The 22,116-nt window shown below is 39.7% G+C and overlaps 1 protein-coding gene across 1 annotated transcript; it reads right to left on the bottom strand.

Moving 5' to 3' along the window:
* Positions 1-1,938: 1,938 nt before the first annotated feature.
* ctdsp1 (CTD (carboxy-terminal domain, RNA polymerase II, polypeptide A) small phosphatase 1) lies at positions 1,939-20,920 on the bottom strand. Its single transcript, XM_047355669.1, has 7 exons — positions 20,206-20,920; positions 8,955-9,103; positions 8,770-8,865; positions 7,822-7,878; positions 7,189-7,281; positions 4,904-5,089; positions 1,939-4,633 (listed from the first exon to the last, which is right to left on the bottom strand). Exons 1-7 carry the CDS (start codon positions 20,276-20,278, stop codon positions 4,505-4,507), a joined length of 783 nt encoding a protein of 260 aa, XP_047211625.1. The 5' UTR covers positions 20,279-20,920; the 3' UTR covers positions 1,939-4,504.
* Between the last annotated feature and the right edge of the window lie 1,196 nt (positions 20,921-22,116).

The following is a 22,116-nucleotide window of genomic DNA, read 5'->3' as shown; positions in this document are numbered from 1 at the left end:
AAGCCAGCGGTTTAATGACAGCATGCGGCTAAACATGTCCTCACTGGTCAGATACTAATAACCTTTGTATTAATGTATATGCAAGAATGTCTTATGTTTTTCATGTCTAAAATAATCCACTGGGATAATTATCTGGACCACAGCCCAGCCAGAACTTATAAGGCTCAGGGGTTCTGATGCAAGGGGGTGAGGCAGGAAAAGCAGAGAGGAGAGACGCTGCTCTCTGGACTGGTACAGCTCTAAAGTTTGCCTGAAGAAGTTACAATTTTGGGCTTTATGAATACGTTTTTGTCTTATCCATGGCAATAACGAGGACAAGGACTTAAAAGCGCAAAACCGTGGACTTTTGATCTTTCAAGTTAGTTTTATGTTGGATATTGCATATTTGTGCTCCGCAGATTCAGCGGGCTCGTCCTCCCGTTTGGTACGATGCAGGTAGTCTGATTACAGGCAGCTGCTCTCTGCCTGGTTCCTCCTCCTGCAGATGGTGAGACCAAAAATGTAGATACCGGTACGGAAAAAACAGTCATGGAAACGCTTGGATAGCGAACCGAGTGGAGTCGAGTAGTGCCAAATCGAGCCAGTGGAAAAGGGGCATAAGTTGGTCTTTTTTCCAAGTCCTGACTGATCAGAGCGGTTTGGGTAGCAAAAGAGATACTACTAACAGAATGTTATAAAGTAACAGCAATGTTATTATTTGCTGGATTAATTAAATGGCATCCAATTTAAATTAGTACTACTGCATCTAGTTATTTTTTGGGAGATTACCTAATTTAATATTTAATTTGCTGGGGAAATACTAAAAATCTGAATAAATTTAGAAAGCATTTTAGTTTAAAATCATAATCATAAAGGCATATTATCACAGTGTGAATCAGATTTATTGTGCTAGTGGTTCATAGCCAGATTATACTGATATCTTTCATCCAAATGCACCATTATTTTGCGGTACTAAAATGGTTTCAAAAAGAAACCTAATGTTTTACTTTGGATTTTCATATAATAGCCCAAGAAATAAGAATATATTTTAAGGAGCAGCACATAAAAAAAAAACAAAAAAAACATCTGTATTGCTAATGGGCTTTAGCAGCTGAGTATTTAACTCACGAACTGTAGCTATACGTAACGGCTTTGCATGGCAAATAGCAGAAGCATTTACCTCACACAGCTAGCTGCTAAAACAGAGATGTTTTAGACAATAAAATTTTTACTTGGCTGTTTCTCAGATCTGTATCTGAAACACATATCCACTATATAAAAGATATCCCTTATATTACATTTAAAAACTATTTTTACTTTTGGTTTGCCTTCGCTTCCTTTATTTCTGTAACTCAATATGATTGTGTTCATAGGTGGGAAAACAATTTCTAAGGTAAAAGCAAGAAATATCCAAAAATGGCCAATTATGAGCATTAAGAGAAGAACATTTGGTTGTTGGAAACAATTTAACTCAGTTACTGAAAAGCAAATAAAGAACAAATTACAAATTTATTCATGGTGACTTAATTTGTACTGATATTTATTATGTTATGTTACACTTGACTGAAAAATGCTAATGTAATAGAGCATTGGATTCAGATATTATTACCTTATCAGGGTGGAAAAGTATAGAATTCAGTTTCAGGACAGTCCAAACTTCCATCCTTATTTTAAACAACTTAGGATTAAAATTGAAATTTCCATAACTATATTGACGGAACACTTATCTTTTGCCTGTCCAGGGTGTACCCCGCTGAAGATAGGCACCATCTTCTCCGCGACCCACTATGGAAGAAGCGGCATAGAAAATGACTGACTGACTTATCTTTTTGGTTCATCTACCAACACGAGGCATTTATTGAAGATCATACTTTGGTTTCTGTTTCTACTGTGTGAAAATGTGCAACACGGTTCTGTCGTTTTTCATTGTGTTTGGAGCATGCAGAAAATAAAGACGACTGGTTTTCAGTATATATTTATATTGAGATCAAAAGAAGCCCAAAAAACTGATGGGGAAAAAAAAAACAACTAAAGTTTCAGGCTGGAGAACTGTTAGAATTCAGTTAAAAGAGATGTACTTTCATGTTCCTCTCATCCTCTTGAACAGAAGAAGCCTTACAAAGTAGCACTTGGACCATCCTTCAATGATCATGTCCCTGATGGGAAAGGAAGAAAATGGCAATATTTCATACAGTCATACATTATTTGGTATGATAAAACAACAATAGTCAAAAATTAGGTAACATCTATTGAATCATGAGTACAGTAAAATGAATATTCCATATATATATATATATATATTAATGAAATTGGTTTGCTTTATTACTGTGCAAAACAACATATACATATCTATTAATGTGTAAGAAGTACAGTATCAGCAAATGGGCCCCCATAGTGACACAATACTCACAAATGTAATCAGATGACAAAACGACTTAATGTTCCTATAAATACTTTGCGAATGAATTCAAAACAGCATCGTTTCTGACCAATACGTGACAATGGCTTACATGGAAAACACATTTTAAAACAGTCACCCTGTTATTATGTGCCTAAAACAGTAAGATACCATTTTTTTTGTTATCTGCTGGTTCTGATCTATAGTCAAACTACCAATATATGAGGTATCCAACCAAGTCTTGCATAAAAACAAAATAGCAAGAAAAAGTCAGATTGGAAAACATACTATGAATATTGTATCAGATATCCACTCCTGGGTGAAATAAGAAATAAAAATCGGTAAGTATTTATAAACAAGCTGATTGAAAAGAGTTTTACATATAAAAATAATTCAATAGCTCTTAACCTCCCTGCCCCATCACAATTTTGCAACCCAGGCTCAAAGTCCAACCCACAGTTTTCATTCAATACATTCAATACAGGCCATTGTCATCGCAAACGTGGAACAGCGGATTGCTGCAGAGCATGTTGCTCCTTACCTCAACAGACCAGAAAAATGGTCTCAAAGAGGCTGAGATTGGGGGAAAGGCACATATTCCAGCCTTATATCAACTATACTTTGTCAGCAATTGTGTACATAATGATTTCCTACACTTCCCACAATGCCTTTGGCAACACTGAATGAAAACAAAAAATAAGTAAATGTTTTTGTTGTCAGGACTGTGGTTTTCTATGATTATATTTCAAATTCAAAGAATGTTAAATGTTCCCATGGCTGGACTATATTACAGAGTTAACACAGATTCTCAGCCAATAGTGTTGAAGAGCTTCAAGGTGGATTTATCTCTTAAATCTGGACTGAACCGAACCATTATTTGCTACTGATGGCTTTGTCACAACATTGCCTCCAGACTACAAGTACCGCTTAGGGAAGAAAATATTACAGAACCAAACTTACAAGCCTACTGTTTCACTATAATATAACTTTCTCTTATCTTTTAAATAAAGTCTGTTAGAAGCAGTTAAAAAAAGTTCATGATTTGTGTGTGGCTTTCAAGCAAGGGACAAATCAGACACGGTTGTGATGCACCATTAACGGCGACTGGTTTCCAGGTTTGGGTTTGGAAGACAGTTCTGGTCCTCTTTTCTCTGGAGTCAACTTGTCGTGACAATTATCGACACATGGGCGCAAGCAGGAATAAGTCTTTAAACTGCCCCTGGAAACCCAGACCCAACAACCAATGAGAGCTGCTCTTTCTCCTGGGTTTAGGGTTTAATCAAAGCAAATCTAGTCTACTTAAAAGCATAAATTGGTGGGGAATTACCTAGTTTAGCAGATAGGAAATATCTCACATTTTTATTCGTTAGGCTACTTTCTAAGCCAAGTTGGTGCACAAATGGCAAATATAATCAGTTTACACATTTAAGTGAATATTTGCGATATAGACTATAGGTCAAACATTAAAGTGCTGTCCAATCACTTAATTTTTAAATATATTTTCAACTCTTACAGCTCCAGCTGTAATTAATTTAGGTGAGATTATTTTATAACACTGCCCTGAATTGCTCTAAAAACAAGGGTGTATTATTAATGCTGATCCAGACATTAAGAATGTGCAGTGCATATATATCGCTTGCCCTTTCAGTGATGGACCAAGTGTGTTTTCATGTAAACCTTCCCAAAAAAATCCTTTCCAGTCAGTTTAAAGGAGCATTCTGCGGAGAAATCTGCATCCAGTACTCTGGTGGAGACCAGAGGATTCATGGTTACTGATCTCTGCGGTGGGAGCTCTGCTGCATGTTCTCCGAAAACTGTGGAAAATATCATTAAACATTCATTGAACCTTTCACCCACATCAGCTGATGCGAGTCGCAGTTCTATGTTTGACTAGAAGGTGGCGGCGTAGCTGCCGTCAAAGTCGCTGTAAAGTCACCCAATCATGAGGTGGGTTTGATACTGGGAGAGTGAAGGCTCTGTCAGCTGTGAGGCTGCATTGTGTTCTGGTGGGCAGTGATAGCCGGAGCTCGAGCCTCACTGATGTGTGCATTTTCCATTCGCTTTTCTCAATTTCTGTTTTGTTTCTACACCGTTTTGTTCAGGGCTGAGATGAAGAATGGATCGGCGTTAGCTTGGAGTCCCTTGTTGTTTGAGGACTGTGTAGACATTGTCTACTTTGCTCAGCCTCTCGAAGAACGGGATGAGGTCAAGCAGCTCAGTGTCGGACATGTCGTCGAACCAAGAGGCAACGGGCACCTTTACAGGGAGGAGAGAAAGAGCATTTAATATCTTTTGCGACATTCAACCATTTTCTTCTTGAACTCAAAATCTTCATGAGAAATCACAAAATGAAAGCACAATTCAACTTCTTTATCATTTGAATGTGACAGAAACCTCATGACTTATTTAGGCTATGAAAATTTCAATGACTAATTACCAGCTGTTAAACTAGAAACAAGAGGTGGTTATTCAGTTTGCAGAAACAGGTGAAATGTCATCTTCAACATTGGTTCCGTGTGCACTCACTGCGTTGTCGGGATGGAAGATGTAGGAGGCGGGGGAGTTGTCCACAATAATGACTTTTTTGAGATCACGACCCAGGCGACTCAGGTCCTTGACGTAATTACCTCGGTGGAAAACACACGACTCCCTAAAGAGGCGGTAGCGGAACGCACCCCACTTGTCCAGGAGGTCAGAGACTGGGTCTGCATACTGATGCAAAGACATGTTCTAACTTACAGGATGGCTTTAAGAATGATTTAGTATAAAATGAACATGTGTATTTGAGAAACAAAACAGTTTTTTCTGCTCTAAAATATTTAGGTTCATGGTAACCCAATGCCAAGATGGTATAGGAAAAGCATTGACTCAGAAAAGCATCGTTAATCAATAAGGCACCATCATGTCCTTGACAAACTAACAGTTGTTGATCTTCCTAAAAGTGGAAATCCTATGAAGGTTACTTCAATGTGTGTCAATACAATGCCAAGGCACTAAGGCAGCAGCATTAACCTGTTTTTTCATCAATCTGGAAAGGGCTATAAGGCTATTTCCAAAGTATAAAGTAGAGTAAAGTTCCTGACTTTACCGTGAGAATATTTAGAAGTGAAAAAACATTTAGGGCAGATGACATTCTCTATTTTACCTTAAGTAAAGAATTATATTGAACAAAAATATAAAACACACTTTTCTTATTGCTCCCATTTTTCATGAGCTGAACACAACGATGTAAGACTTTTTCTGTGTAGACAAAAGGTCTGTTTCTCTCAAATATTGTTCCCAAATCTGTTTAAATCTGTGTTAGAGAGCAGAGATAATCCATCCACCTCACAGGTGTCGCAAGATGTCATTTGGACAACATGATCTTTGCACAGCAATTGTGTACAGATCCTTGCAACATGGTGTCATGTGTTACCATGCTGCAAAATGAGGTGATGGCCATAGATGAATGGCACAACAATGGGCCCCAGGGTCTCGTCACTGTATCTCTGTGCATTCAAAATGCCATTAATAAAATGCACCCGTGTTTGATGTCCATAGCACCTGCCCATACCATAACCGCACCGCCACCATGGGCCAACTTCATCCACAACGTTGACATTAGCAAACCGCTCACCCGCTCTACTGCCATCTGCCCTGTACTGTGAAAACCTGGATTCATTCATGAGGAGTACACCTCTCCAAAGTCCCAGATGCCGTCGCATGTAAGCATTTACCGACTCGAGCTGGTTACGACGACGAACTGCAGTCAGGTCAAGACCCTAATGAGGATGACGAGCGTGCAATGAGCTTCCCTGAGACGGCTTCTGACAGTTTGTGCAGAAAACCTTTGGTAATGCAAACTGATTGCCACAGCAGCTGTCCAAGTGGCTGGTTTTAGATGATCCTTGGAGGTGAACATGCTGGATGTGAAGGGTCCTGGGCTGGTGTGCTTACACGTGGTTTGAGGCTGTGAGGGCTGTAAGATGTACAGCCAAATTCTCTGAGACCTCTTGTGGTAGAGAAATGAACATTCAATTCACGAGTGACAGCTCAGGTGGATACTCCTTCAGTCAGACTGCTAATTGCACGCTCCCTCAAAACTTGCACCATCTGGAGCATTGTGTTGTGTGATAAAACTAAACATTTAAGGCACACCTGGGCAACAACCATGCTTCATATGCCACTTCACATCTGTGAGGTGGATGGATTATCTCAGCAAAGGAGAAGAGCTCACAGATTTAGACAGATTGGGAACAATATCTGAGAGAAATTGGCATTTTAGAAAAGTCTTAGATCTTTGGGTTCAGCTCGTGACAAATGGGAGCAGCAGCAAACAAATTTTTGTTCAGTGTATGCTCCAAAGAGGTTTGGCCTTTAGAGAGATTTGTATAAACGAATACTTGGAAACCTCAATATACTGTAAAGAAGAAAAAGAACATATAAAAGATGATGACTCCAGTTAATTTCTACAGGCTGTAGAATCATACTTAGGATTTTTGAAACACCAGCTTTTCATATTCACAAAATTACCTAAATGTCTGTGTAAAAGTAGATAAAAAAGACTCAACATAAATCAAATAAATGGTTTACACCATGTTGCATCACCTCTGCTTGCAACCCTTTGGAAATGTTTCCTGTTCCTGCTTCACAACATTATTTCAAATGCTCATAAGTCTAACAGGGCCTCCTTCATCATGGTTTCCTTTACCATAAGCACTCCAAAAGGTCAAACTTTTCCACATACATACACTTCCTCCAGTTTGGTCCTTTTTAACCTTTTAATTTACTGTACAGAAACTGACAAATTGTTCTAAATGCACAATCATTACCTTTGCTAAACTGGCAGTGAACAGGACGCACTCGAAGAGTTCTCCCATCCTCTTCAGGAACTCGTCGACGTGTGGCCGCTTCAGGACATAGACCTGGAAAATTCAAGTCAGGCTCCTTCACACCTCAGTTTTTGAAATGCAACATGTTTCTGCAGAATAAGGGTGCCTGAGGATAGACTCTAGAATGTCTTCATTCAGTGCTGAACACAACATTATAACAGGACACTTGATTCCAACAGTATAAAATATCTATGAATGGAAAACTTGATGTTTCTAAAATGTCTTAAGGGCAACATCAGACTTGCATATGAGGCTAAATTCAAAGGTATGCACATAGATCGCTGCCAGAAAAGCATTTGACTCATTGAGGGTCTTCCATTTTTGCTCCTGAATGCAGCGTTGGGTGTCTGAGGCCAGCGTTCCTGAACCAAGTCATCCGGAACAGGCTGTGCTTGTCTGAACAAACCTATCCTGGATTACTTGAATCAGGCCCAGAGCCATGAGGTATGTCATCCCACTCCAAGCAGCCTTCCTTAAATCCCTTAAACACAGGCGACACCTACAACACTCAGTCATTTCGAGGCAACAGTCACCACATGACGACGGAAGAGGACAACATGGGATGATGGTTACCTGATGTACCGTTCCATCTATTTCCACGGGAATGATGAAATCTGCATTGTTCACAGGCTGATAAAAAAAAGACAGAAGAGTACATTTTAAAACCAAGACATCGATAAGTAAACATCTAGCTTTTCTTTAAAGACTACAACATTGGCCCTAATATTTTTATGGAGCGCTGTTTATCTGGTTTTTAGGAGTCTATAGTCAAAGTAGATTGACAGTCATTCAATCTAGCGACGGTCTGAAAGGTTAAAACAGAGGAAACGACTCTTTTTGTGTTCAACGGTTTTCCATTAACAAATTCTGTTCTTTTCTAGATTAAAATTTCCAAAGACCATTATTTATATTTTACAAAAGTAAATATAAAATTTCACTAGGACTTTGTGGCAGATACTTCTGTAACAGGGAGGCTTTAAATATAGAACACCGCAGGAAGGAAGGCAGGAAGGAAGGAAGAGAGTAGGAAAGGATACAATGGATGGATGGAAGGAAGGATACATTAGATGGAAAGCAGGGTACGATGGACGGTAGGAAGGAACGAAGGAACTATTCATATTCTTTGTTAAGAGAGCAGTGTCTACCTCCTTCAACTCATCTTATCCTAATCGTACTGTCAGGAGCTTTCTCTTTTAACATGCTAACTGAGGGATCCTGGAATTTCTCTGAGCACTGCATGATGATTAGACAGTGGGGTGAATTAGCTGGGAGGTCCACTTCAGGGTAGCCTGAAAACCTAATGATTTCCATGGACTTGGAATATTTTGGCAATATAATCCATCCCAGATTGATGGGCAGCAACGATTTCTTCTCTAAAGTCCTTGCTATTGTCTTTTCACCCTGGTACAAGGATAAGACAAACATGAATGCTCCAGACTATTTTGTTTTTAGAGGTGGTCTCTGATGTGAGTTTTTGTTGTACACATGTGGCTAGATTAGCAAAAATCATCTACTGCTCACCTTAAAAGAGCTGTGAACTAATGTCTCATCCAGGTCTATAACCACACAGGTCTTCCCAGCATCTTTTGACTTCACTGGAGGCAGCAGTGGCTTCACCTGGGGGAGAAAAAACATGTGTTGACCTAAATCCCTAACCCTTATTCTCTGATTCACTCAAAAAGCAGCTAAGGAGGACGTAAGCACACCTTAGAGACAGTCCCATTCTCCTCCACTAAAAGAGGGGCATTGTTGTTAACAGGTGGGGGTTCAGGCTGGTCCCGACACAGGCAGCAGAACAGGCCAGAGAACAGGCCTCTGCTTCGTGGCTTTTTGGACGACAGAGAGGGAGAAGAACCTGCAGAGAAGACAGCAACTCCTAAAGTGAGTCCTTCACAGTTAGGCTGACACAGGTGGATTTCTAGGCATTTTTCTTGACTTTATCTCAAGCACAAGCCCTCCTAGAGATATGTGCCTTCAAGTACCTCCTGAGTAACTCCCTCTGGTTTGATGTCAGCAGAAAAACAACCACAGACACCTAAGCAGCTCTTTAAAACCTTATGTACTGTACAGCGTCAGCGGCGAGGCACTCAGAGCACATTAGGAGGTAGCAAAAGAATGCAGAGCAACTACTTATTAATCTGTTACGTTTCCCCTTCCAAAAAAGTCAGATTCTTATCATACATTCTGGTTAATGTCATCAGAGAAGTATTGTTAAGGTGAGGCGAGCTGCAGATATAGTCATGTAAGATTGATTTAATTTGATTCACATCACCGCAAACTGCTCTAGCTAAAGCAGATGAGGAAATCCAGTGACACACCCACATTGGAAGTCAATTGGAGACTAAAATAAAACTTTCCCTCTAGTAACCTTTGTCCAACTGGAAGCATACACAAACAGAGACAGCCTTTTTGGGCCTCAGGTCATGTGGCGCTCATAACTAACCTCTCTGTTTGGTGCAACTTATTTTTGGCTGACAGGCATTTAAAGTCCAGGATGCCAGTCACTCCATTTAATATCAGTTGCCACACAAATAATCCTAATACATTTCACAAACTTTGTGCCTTGAGTTCCCTCAGGTAGATTCAGCAAGGCCGGCCCTTACGCCATGTGCATGCCCCCATTGGGGGAAACTAGGCATTACTTTTTAGTACTTTGGATTTGAGTCAAAGTAACTTCTGGGGTGTTTACTCAAATTAGAGCAGAAAACAAGCGGATGAGGCTGTTTGATGAGTTTCAGGGGCTTGGCTTCAGCCTGCCTCCAATGAAGTGAACAATCCGTGTAAAATCGAAAACCTTTATTACTTTCTTAAATAAATATTGATAATAAATTATGCATTACTAGGAGAAATGACATGCTTGATCTTTAACAGTGGAAATTACTTTTTATTTTACTGCTTCTTTCCAGCATTTTGCCTCTTGGGAAGAGCTGAACTATATGTTATAATTTATTAACAGGGCTCATCATCTTGTCGTCTTCCGCTTTATCTGGGACCGGGTCGCGGGGCAGCAGACTCAGCAGAGACGCCCAGACGTCCCTCTCCCCAGACACCTCTTCCAGCTCCTCCGGGGGGAGCCCAAGGCGTTCCCAGGCCAGCCGAGAGACATAGTCCCTCCAGCGTGTCCTGTGTCGTCCCCTGGGCCTCCTCCCGATGGGACGTGCCTGGAACACCTCCCGAGGAAGGCGTCCAGGAGGCATCTGGTATAGATGCCCGTGCCACCTCAACTGGCTCCTCTCGATGTAGAGGAGCAGCGGCTCTACTCCGAGCCCCTCCCGGATGGCCTCCTCACCCTATCTCGAAGGGAGTGCCTGGCCACCCTACGGAGGAAGCTCATTTCCGCCGCTTGTATCTGGGATCTCGTTCTTTCGGTCATGACCCAAAGTTCATGGCCATAAGTGAGGGTAGGAACGTAGACCGACCAATAAATCGAGAGCTTCGCTTTTTGGCTCAGCTCTCTCTTCACCACAACGGACCGGCACAGCCCCCATTACTGTTGCAGCCGCACCGATCCGTCTGTCGATCTCCCGCTCCATTCTTCCCTCACTCGTGAACAAGACCCTGAGATATTTGAACTCCTCCATTTGAGGCAGGACCTCGCCTCCAACCTGAAGAGGACAAGCCACCCTTTTCCACGCTCATCATTTTAAAGAAATATTGTATTTTATGAAAAAAGATATTAGCATAACCCTAACCTTTAATTAATTATATGTGAATGTATATATGTGGTTTTTGTCCTCTTCAAAGTTTTGCTATGTAACTTTGCCAATTTGTGACGTAATTTATGTAATAGTTCCTAGTCACCGAGTTCCTAGGAACTATGTTATACTTCCAAGTCAAAGTCTCATCTCCTCCCCGAAAGCGAAGACATAGCACCAACTCACAACAAGCACTCAAGTTCAGTTTATTATTCAAATTGGTTGAAAAGATTTCTATCTAAAGAAGCCCAGCCGAGTCCCTGGCTTGCAGCCAAGCATGCATGCATGCAGCAACAGTGGAAAGGAAAACAGTTATCCAGGAACTTTTAATCAGTAATCCACAATTTCCTGTAAACGTGGCGCGTACATATGACATGATACAGCCACACATTTCCCTTAACCAGTCACAAAATTGGAAAGCCTAGGAACCATTTATTTGAAAGGCAAAGTGTGGCGAGCTTCATAAGGCAGGAAATGGCAACGAGAAAAAAGTACCTCCTTCATATCAGCGGACTTGGAGGCTGACCTCCATCCCTCCCACTGGGGACAATTAGAGGGCATTAAAGAATTTAAGGCCTCCAGTAGAAAGCTTGGAAGTTTTTAATTGAATTTATAGCTAATTAAAGCCAAAGTATTGTTGATTTCCAGCTACAGCTCCTTATATCAGTTAGAAAGTTTCTTCCTCCTCCTGTCATCCCTGTAATTAAACACTTCTTGCTCTTTTCTTTCTCACACCAGACTTTGTTTCCGTCTCTGTTCTGTCGTTCCATCCGGACGTGACCGCGTTACTAACACACAAGCCTCTGTTGTGGAGCTCCCACGCCTCTTTCATTCCCTCCTCCTCCCCCTCCATTGGTGGACTGAAACCCCAGTGTGACCCTCCGCCAGCCTCTGCCGCGCGGAGGCCAAAACAGGAAAAAGGAAACAGACGGATATCACTGGGAGGAAGCTCCTCACCAGTGTGTTTTCAGAGGGGCGACACTACTAGCGTCCATGTTTTCAGAGTTCGGTTTCCTCATCATTTTCCACTTTCTTGCTATTTTATTCTGTTTGTGCACATAAAATTCCAAAAACATGTTCTATCTTCGTCTTTACCAGAAAAAAGCAAACCTGACTTTAATTTGCAGCAGATAAAGCGTCTAATGTCACTAGAAACACATATAGAAACACTCATGTTTTCTTATTTCACTCCTTCATGTCCTCAGGATTTCAGCATCACTCCCGTGGCCTTATTTGCTCCCAGGAGTCTTAATTCAGCCCCCCCCATCCCATCACATACCTTTTTGCCAAAAGATTTTCTGACAAAGGTTTTCTGTGGCTTTTTTAAGCAACATCCTGCTCCAAATGCCAGTCAGACGGGAAGAAAATGTAAATACAGAAGTGAAGTTTAATTTCTATTGATGTGATGAAGTGACATACAAACATAAAGTCCTTACAGGTAGTTTTATTCTGAAAAACCAACACATTCTCTGTGCCTGACTTCCTGCTCAGCTCATCTGCTTGTTGCAACCTAAGATGGCTCCTGACGAACAGAAACTGAATGCATATTTTTAGCGGAGTGCAGTGGGACATTTGTGAAAACGAACCACATGGAATGTCTTTAAAGAGCTGGCAGCTGGAATGCTATACAGCCGGATCGGTTAGAACTCAGTTTGGCTTCTTTGCATCTTCCATCAAGCCAGCAGAGCTCCGTTTCTGAATGACGAGTGCTGATTGGCTGATGTCAGGGTGAGAGGAGTGAAAACAAATAAATGTATGTGGGTCTTTGTCTGCAATCACACGTTTATTTACAAGATGACCTCTCTCAAATAAAAAATGCTAATTAATTAAGAAGTATTGTTAATATTAATTGATAGAATATTAACATAAAAATATTAGTACAATAATCTTTACACTTGATGTAAGTGTAAGATGTTGCATAACAGTGTTAAGTAACAAATTTAACTACAACATACCAACACGGATAATAAACTCTGCACCAGTTCTCAGTTCGTTGAATGAGATCAAACCAGTTGAAGAGAGGACAAACCATAAAACCGTGTGGAAGTCTTTGAAAAGTCTTTATTTGCTCGAGTTCTTCTAGTAAAAGTCTCCTAATTGTTTTTTTTTTAAAAAGGGAACAACTTTTTTGTGGTGTTTTACGGTGTTTAAAAAAAAACAACAAAAAAAACGCTCCTTTGGCTTCGAACAAAGATCAAAGAATCGTGTAAAGGAATTGCTCTGGTTACAAACCAGTTATTGGAGTTGCTGTTTGTTTGGAGCATGGACAGCGCAGGAAAATACTGAAGATGAAAAAACGCAGAGAACATCAAGGCTACAGGGATCATGTGATAGTAAGTCAACTGGTCTGCATCTGGATTAGTAAAAGTAAGAAAATTCACACCTTCAGTTGGCCCGGATTTTTTTAGACAGGACCAAACAAAGTTATGCAGTTGCAACAGATTGTTTTAGGGGCAGTATTGTGCTGATCGAGAAGAAAAAAGCATGAAGAAGAAAGTCCATCTCAGACGGGTTTCTTCTTTATTAACCAACTCTTCCTTACATTACTTCACTTTTCAGGTCTGCGAGTACTTGTTTCTGCACAGCTCTCTTAAGACCCCACCACAACATCACAGCCTTGCTGAGCCCTGGACTTTGACCAGGCCATTGCGACACATTGCTTTTCTTGTCTTGTCATTCTGTTCTCGATTTGCTGCCGTGTTTCTGTCCAGCTTCACAGATAACCTCATATCTGATGGAAGAATAATTTAGTGCATAGGATAAACGAGTCCTGCTGCAAAAAATAGCATCACACCTCCACCACCGTGCTTGACAGCTGGTATGAGCCTTTGCATTAAGGCCAAAACCTTCCACACAAGCTGTCTTTTACTAAATGCTTTATGTCATTTTTAAGCATTTCTCCACGATCTGAACTTGCTGAACCGTCCATTCAAGCAAAGATGATTGGATAACCACTAGAGCTGATTAGCTGCGTCTTGCTACAACTCAACTCACAATTCCTATAGAAGCACTTGAAGGTTTATGTTTTTTGACGTGTTTTTGAGTAGGCAAACTGCCACACTAGATTTAATTTAGGGGTAGCAACGTAAAAAGATTCTGTTTTTTTTTTTTTTTCTCAAAATAAATTGATTTACGTTTAAATCATTGCTCTCTATCAGCTTCTCCTCAAACAAATTTCATTTCTAAAAAACACTTGTAGTACATTACACATAACTACCTCAAAATATTTCTCTCATTTTTCACATTTAATTGCTGCTTCATCAAGTTATAAATCGTGTGCTCGTGATTCGTTGGATTACATTGTTTCCTCAGCCTGGCATGCATTTCTAAAGCCTGTCACCGTTTTCCTGTAACAACCACATCTTCCAATCGCACTTTCAGGCATCTGCCTCTTCTTGCAGCTGAACTATAGACAGACAACGAATACCGAAGCAGACTTTTATGGCTATGAAAACCTCTCAAATTAAAATACAAATTATATGAAGCCATCCAGGATACTGTATATCGCACATATCAGTATAAGCAGTTGCATTTTGAGCATATTGAGAAATCCCTGCAAAAGACCTGACCTTGAAGTTGAGAAACACTCACTGACAACATAAGACTCACAGGACATCATTTGTCTGCATTCTGAAGCTGAAATACTGACATTTGAGCGTTTCCTAAAGACTGGAAGAGAGACGATTCCTACACATTTTCCATTCCAGACTTGAACTCTTTTATTTAAAAAAAAATTTGTTTCAATGACAACTATTTCTACAGTTGTGCTTTAAACATTGACACTACGGGAAATACAGACAGGAATATAAAAATGAAGGAAGGTAGAAAATTAGGAGGAAGGAAGAAAGGAACAAAGGAATGAAATACAGAATAGCTACAAGGAAGCAAGGGCAGATGGAAGAAAGGATGGAAGAAAAGAAAGACAAAACAAAGGAAGGGCAAAAGTAAGAAAGAAAGAAAAGACATTAGGAGGGAAGGGAGGTAGGACACAAGGAAGGCCTGAAGAAGGGCACAAGGGAAGATGGGAGCAACAGAAGAAGAAAAGACACAAAAGAAGAGGGGAGGTAAGACACAAGAAAGAGACACTACGTGGAAAGGGAGGTACATCACACATGGAAAAAAAGAAAGTACACAAGCAAAGAAGGACAATAGGAAAAGAGGCAGGACAAAACTTACAACACCAAGAAGAAAAGAAAGACACATGCAAGGACTAAAGGGTGATTTACACCATAAACAGAAGGAGGGAGGAAACAAGGAAGAAAGGAAAGATAGAAGGTCAATTTGAATAAGGTGAAGATGGAGGAAAGAATAAACCCAACCAGAAAGGACAGATGGATGTATGGAAGGGAGGGAGGGAGGGAGGGAGGGAGGAAGTCAGTCAGTCAGTAAGGAAGGAATGAAGGAAGGAAGGACAAGATTTAAGGAATAGGACCTGCAGCTCTGGAAGGCCCATTGTGGAAGGTCCATGGTTCTATGAACCTTCTGCAATGGCTTTTAGTGACTTTGGCTAAAAGTGATAAGGAACTAACTAATGCTTTCATATCTAAATATAATAACTGCAGGTTTCAGCTGTTTTTCCCTTGTTTATTTAAATAATTCAAATGTATTCCCACAACAGAATGACACCAAAAGTACCAGTAATATTTTTAGATCTATTTTTCTTGTCATCGGCTTGCAAACTATATGTTTTTTTTACATACATTTTGTACAAATATCAACATTGACATAGAAGAAAATGTATCCATCCTTTTTTTTTTTTTTGCAAAATTGCTGTTTGTCTGTTATTTTCAAATAAAGTCTGGAAATACAGATGTTTCGTTGGAACCCTTTGAACCAGATGTTAGTTGATTCACAACCATTAAAACCAAAGATAACTGTAAAGAGTTACTTTTCCAGATTTTATGCCTCTATTGCTCTTTTTTTAGGCTGAATCGTCAACATATAGCATCATTCAGCAGTGGCGCGACCCAGTGAGCAAACCATTCCTGCAAGCAGGCAGGCAAAGTTACGTAGCAGATTCAGCTGTTGCACATGTGCAAGAAACCCCCCTTAGAACATTCACTAAACATCTGCTCATGTTTCGTCTGATCCTTTATTGCCAAAACATGCACTTCTGCAGTTTTGATGCTGCAGACTGAGGTTCTCAGCTGCTGTTGGACAGCGACTGGTAGATTACAGGATTATTCAGTAACCTGCATTTGTACTGGTTTTGTGTATCATTTCTGTTCCAGATGAGAGTTAATGTTCAACTGGGAACACAGGAGTTGTACAGTGTGGTGTTTTATTCTGCTGGGAGTTTATCTTGTTACAGTTCAGACTACTCATTGAGGCATGCAAGTATGCTTAATGGTCTCGGTGTTACTGCATGTATATTTACCAGAAACGTTTTGCTTTGTAACCTCGAAAACAATGAATTTAGTAAAGATCAAAATCGGCTCCAAAGCATGATCGGTAGATCAAATCTTATCTAGTAAAAGCACTGAAAATGAAAACTCCCACTTTTTTAGTCATGAATGATGTTTGATACCTGTTGAGAAAGCACCACTGGGTCGGGCCACGCCCTTCCTTGTTCTTGTCAGCTAATGTGCTCGTCTTCGTGCTCCCTTTGGTTGCATATCTTCTTACCTCGCAAAGGCACCAAAGGATTGTAAAATTTATGCCCATTTGGGTGTACTTCAATTTTGTACCATTTATTGCAATTTCCTCCCTTCCCATTTCCATTTGGTACACAAAAACAACCTATTTTGTAGCCATTTACTCTTTTTAGTTAAGTATTTTCATAAATTGTGGAGATAAATGTGCATAAAACTGCTCAAATCTCATGTACAATGCAATTGTGTGTTATTCTCTGAAAACCTTCTACTGCTTCCTGTTGCCATTTATCTTGGGTTTGACTCCTGTTTGGGGCAGTTGACTCTGATTATGACCCCTGATAAAACCAAACTAAGTCACTTCCTATTGGTTGATATTATTTAATGGAGTTATATAATCAAGTTTCCTTAGAGCAGACTATGACTGAAATATAGAAACTTACTTTAAGTCATCAGTTGTCAAAGAGGGTACAAAATGTGCCCCTAGCGGGCAGAAACTGATGCATGGTCAGTACATTCCTTCATAGACTGCTCCTTTTTGTACTCTAAAGTTGTATGTGAGTTGACCAGAATTAGAGAGGGAGAAAATGAAAATGTTGCAGTCTAAAACTGCAAAATGTGGCAAATGTGCTGATGAACACCACTACGCAATATCAGGTAAATATCTAATTGTGAAACCATGGCAAATGAAGGGCCGTTAAACTCCACAAAATGAAACATGATATTCTACTAAATATTGTGTCCGATGCCATTGCCATATTGCACACTGATATTACGGGGATAGCTGAGATTTAATGTACTGCGCAGCTCTACAAATGAACAAAAGCATCCACTGTACAAGTACAGCTCAAAAGATTTGAATATTGTCAACAAGTTATAGCAAATTCATAAAAAGTTAAGTGGAAGGAAAAAGTGTGGTAGGAAAAGGTGCACCAGAAAAATCCATTCAATAATCTGGGGGAGCTTCACAACGAGTGGACTGAGGCTGAAGTCAAACAGGAAGATGAGAGACACCAGAACCAATAATACAGATGACCTGAAGGCTGCTATCAAAGTAACCTGGGCTTCCATAACACTTTAGCAGAACCACAGGCTGATCGCCTTCATGCTATTCCGCACTGATGCAGTAATTCAGGCAAAGGGAGCCCCAACTAAATATTGAATGCATAAAAATGAACATACTTTTTAGAAGCCTGACATTTCAAATATCCTTTTTTAATCATATGTAATATTCTTATTATTTGAGACACAGAATTTTGGGTTTTCATTATTTGTAAACCACAATCAACAAATTAAAGGCTTGAAATATTTTACTAATGGATCTATATAATATACGAGAATCACTTTCTGAAATGAGTGAAAAAATATTCAACCTTTTCTTTAACAATATTGACATTTCTTTGAGCTGTGTTTGTATTAGTGAGGCCATTAATGTCATATCCAAGGCATATTAAAGCTGTTAGTCTGCAACTTCCCAACTTACTGCCAAATAAGTACCTGTCAATATCTATAGGGGTCCTGTGTTAGTTTGATATACACTATGTTGTCAAAGGTATTTGCACGTCGGCCTTCATATGTATGACCTTGAGTCATTGGGTTTAATAGGATTTTGGAGTGTGTTCATGGGAATTTCTGCTGATTCTATTATGACAGATAGCTCAAAATCCCTAGGAGAAGTTCGTTAAAGTTTGAGGTGAATAAAAGTGAAAAACGGCCAAACATTAGCATTTGATCCAAAATGGCCGACTTCCAGTGCATTTTACTGCATGCCCCCAAGAGACTTTTTCTTGGTTTTAGGAGCTCTAGCATTGTGCAAATTTCAGATTCCTGCTCGGGCCTAATAAAGTAAATACACACTTTGGTAAATACAGCCTATAAATCTGAGTCAATCCTTATGTGCTGATCATCCAGAAAAGGTACTGAGTACAAATAAAGCATTAAAGCTAGAATGTCAGGTGTCAAGAAAGCTTCATCCTTACAAATTACACCCAGCTTTATCCACAATGAGTTTCAAGATTCCAGACAATTCTTTTCAGATTTCATATGACATGTCCTTATGAATGACTGATATTTTAGGACCTGTAAATACTGCATTATCTATTGCCAACGTATTGTATTTTTGGAGTGTTGGCAAAAGAACAAAATAAATGTTGATCAGGTAATTGAATACCTTGATGTAAATGTCGGACTAAGAAATTACATAATCCCTTTTATGAGTCTGATTTATTACACTTAAAAAAACACAACCAAAATGTTTTTTGTTTTTTTTATATTTGTGTTTTTTAAACAGTTCCACCCCTAATATCCACAAGAGAAACCTGTAAATTATGGAAATGGAAATAAAGTCCTCTGACGGTTTGTTGCCATATAGAGTTAATTATACCCCTTTTCCACCAATGAAGTTCGGAGCCCGTTCCGGTTCCCGAACGTGATTTAGAATTGGTGTGGCGTGTTCCCATCCAAAAAAAGAGGTTCCAGGGCATGAACTATGGTTTAACTCAGGCAGCGCACAATACTCTGCGGTTTTTCTGTGCAAACCGTGATATCACCTGTCGGCACGCTGAAGCTGGAGACAATAGAAACAAAGACGTAGAACATAACATTCTACTGTACTTTGCTTCCACGTTGTGTAGCGCCCACTGTTGATGATGAAAACGTATTTCCCAAAACTGGTGGAAAAGCGTGTCGGTTCTCAACAAAAGTTTCAAAGGCACCCGACCCGAACTGGTTCAAGTACGAAAGTCAGTGAACTCACCACAGCTAAGCCGTTAGTTTGCACTAGGTGTGGAAGCTGTAGCTACGAAGACTCGGTTAGCCACTTACATTAACAGCTATAAACCCAGAAGACACAGAAAAACTATATTTTTCCTACTCATGTAGTATGAGCTTAGTCTGCATAAATTACGCAGAAACTGATGTTTATAGTTAGTAATCAAATACCACACTAATCATTAATAATAGTTCTTAAAACTAACATGTATTAAAATGAAAGTAGAAGCAGGTTTTACTAAACATTTGCCTCACAGCAACTGGTTTCTCTCAGTCACATTGTGTGATGCTTCAGCTCTTCAACATAAATAATTACTGTTCATCACAGGGACAGTTCTGCAAAGTTAGTTTTTTTTTTTTGGCAAAATCATTGCTTTAGTTTTCTATTACCAAAACTACCAAAATAAAATAACTAAAGCATCTGCATTTATCTGTTTTTTAAATAACACTTTTTTTCCCTTATTATTCTTTACATTTTATTACATACTTTTGTCAAACATATTTTTTTTATTTTATAATTTCTGTTTTTATTATTATTTTAAAAACTTTTATTTTGTTAGGAAAGTATTTTATTCCTTAAAAGAAATTTGACACGTTGTGCTGATGTGTGTAATCGGGCTGTGGGACGTCACTTCCTTCACTTTTATCACGGTCCAAAGGGCCGCAACGATTATCTCTGTACACACAACCAGAAACATTCACAGTTCCAACTGCTGTCTTTTGTTTTTGACTCTTTTCATGGGAAACCGGCGCAGTAGTGCCGTCTGTAATGTGCTGTAAGCTGATTACTGCGTCGGCTCGCAGAGTTTTGGATGTTGAACTCTGCCCAGGCAGGTTGAAAAAAAAGGGGGAAAAAAACTTTTCCTGACATGACAGCAGAGGACAAAAATGAAAACACTCACCCCTCTCTGATGCGCCTTTACTTCCCTCTTCATCCCGGCTCGCTTGGGTGATTATTGAGGACGGATTGTCCATCACGTCCAGGTCCGGACCTCACGCTTTAAACTTGAGGATTGTTTTGCCGACTCCGGTGCTGTTGCATGAACTGAACATGTACGAAAACAAAACTGAAAGGCGCCGGAAAAGTGGCAAAGCAGTCGCCTACAGCGCGTCCATTACCACAACCGGAGGGTCCGCTCGCTAAGCTGCTGATGTATGAAGTTAAAAAGTAACCAAACATTTGTTTGAAAGAGTTGGCAACTTTGATTCAATATGGTGCTCAACTCCGTTCGCAATTTCAAGATACAAACATGGAGGTTTCAAGGCACCCCCCTTTCACTTAAAGTGGCGCAGTAAGAGGGAACGGCCGTCCCCGACACTCCGCCTCACCGCGTCGACACATTTAGCGACGGTCCCTTAAAGTGAACTTTACAAAGTTGCACCAAAAGTTACACCGTGTTCTTTTAAGTCCAACACACTCTATTAAACTCTATAAAAAAGCTGATTTTTGCTCTGAACAGTGTTTAAAGTATGCAGAATTCGGTCAGAACAACGAGTTAAGATATGAATGTGACGTCAAAAACGCAAAGCTAAATGATACGTGAGTTACGCTTAGAAATGGGAGGTATTTACTGTTCTTTTGTCGTGTTTTCAGGGCCATGGGTTGCTGTATGGTGCAGTTATAATCGCCGGCTGTAAAAACAGCCTAAAGAGCAAAACTTTTTTGACTTTCTTTCTTTGAAGTGGCAGCAGCAAAGAAACGCCCAGTTTGGGCCTCCTTGAAACTGACTACATAAAGGGAGCGTCGAGAAAAAGTGTCTTCTTCACTGTCCCCAAAAACATTTTCAGTCAATTTTTTATACATAAAGTTTAACTAAGTTTATTTTACAATATGTTTGAGCAGAACAAAAGTTTGTTTTTCTTACCCTTTACCATTAAATAATTTATGTAAAGAGCTTTAGTAACTGCTAAATAATAAAAAATTTACCCCCCAGTCATTGGCCACTTGATTAGGTACGCCTTGCTAATACCTGGTTGGACCCCCTTTTGCTTTCATAACTTCCTTAATTCTTAATTCAGCAAGGTACCAATAAAATTTTGATCCATATTGACATGATACCATCACATAATTGCTCCAGATTTGATAGGTGCACATCCCAAATGTTCCACCACTTATCAAAGGCTTGGATATAAAGTTGGATTTAAAGGCTCTTTAAATATAATTAACTTATTGTCATGTTTAAGAAATCAATATGAGATGATTTTAGCTTTATGACATGGTGAACTATCCTGCTGGAAGTAATCATCAGAAGATGGGTTGTGTTCATAAAGTGGTGAAAACATTCAGCAACAATATTCAGGTTGGCAATAGCAGGGGTTCAGGACATCAGGACGCCCGGGGGGGTCGCTCAGTAGGACACTCAGTAGGGGGTCGCGAGATGTTTTTTAGAATCATCATGTGACCTCTGAGATGTATGGAGGGTCAAAAGGGACAAATAAAATGAATTAATTTAAAATGAAATGTCCCATGAAACGAATAAATGTAGCATGAAATGTCCCAATAAATAATTAAATAGTATCTGATGAAATGAAATGATCAACTGTCATTACAAATATATTTATTCTAAAATACATATATTTATTAGACTCCATATTTTACAATTAAATAGTTTAAAAATTGTATGTATTTTTAGGGGCTCACATGTCTCTGGCAGTGTTATATTTGGGGAGCACATGGGCCCCAAAATGCTCAGTTGGTAGTGACCTAAAGCGTGCTAAGAAAATATCCCCCATACCAATACACTACCACTGCCAGTGGGAACCATGGATACAAGGCAGGATGGAGGTACCTTCATGTTGTTTTACTCCAAATT

The sequence above is a fragment of the Girardinichthys multiradiatus genome, chromosome 24 (genome assembly GCF_021462225.1).
Source record: "Girardinichthys multiradiatus isolate DD_20200921_A chromosome 24, DD_fGirMul_XY1, whole genome shotgun sequence".
Classification (NCBI taxonomy): domain Eukaryota; kingdom Metazoa; phylum Chordata; class Actinopteri; order Cyprinodontiformes; family Goodeidae; genus Girardinichthys; species Girardinichthys multiradiatus.
Note: the sequence above shows the minus strand (reverse complement) of the source record. Positions and strands in the feature narration are given on the sequence as shown.

Excerpts from the sequence above, each read along its gene's own strand:
- ctdsp1 (XM_047355669.1), bottom strand. The coding sequence starts at position 20,278 with ATGGACAATCCGTCCTCAATAATCACCCAAGCGAGCCGGGATGAAGAG. Across the intron at positions 9,104-20,205 it reads TAAAGGCGCATCAGAGAGGG|GTTCTTCTCCCTCTCTGTCG; the intron begins GTGAGTGTTTTC and ends TCTTCTCTGCAG. Across the intron at positions 4,634-4,903 it reads TCTTCCATCCCGACAACGCA|GTGCCCGTTGCCTCTTGGTT; the intron begins GTGAGTGCACAC and ends CTCCCTGTAAAG.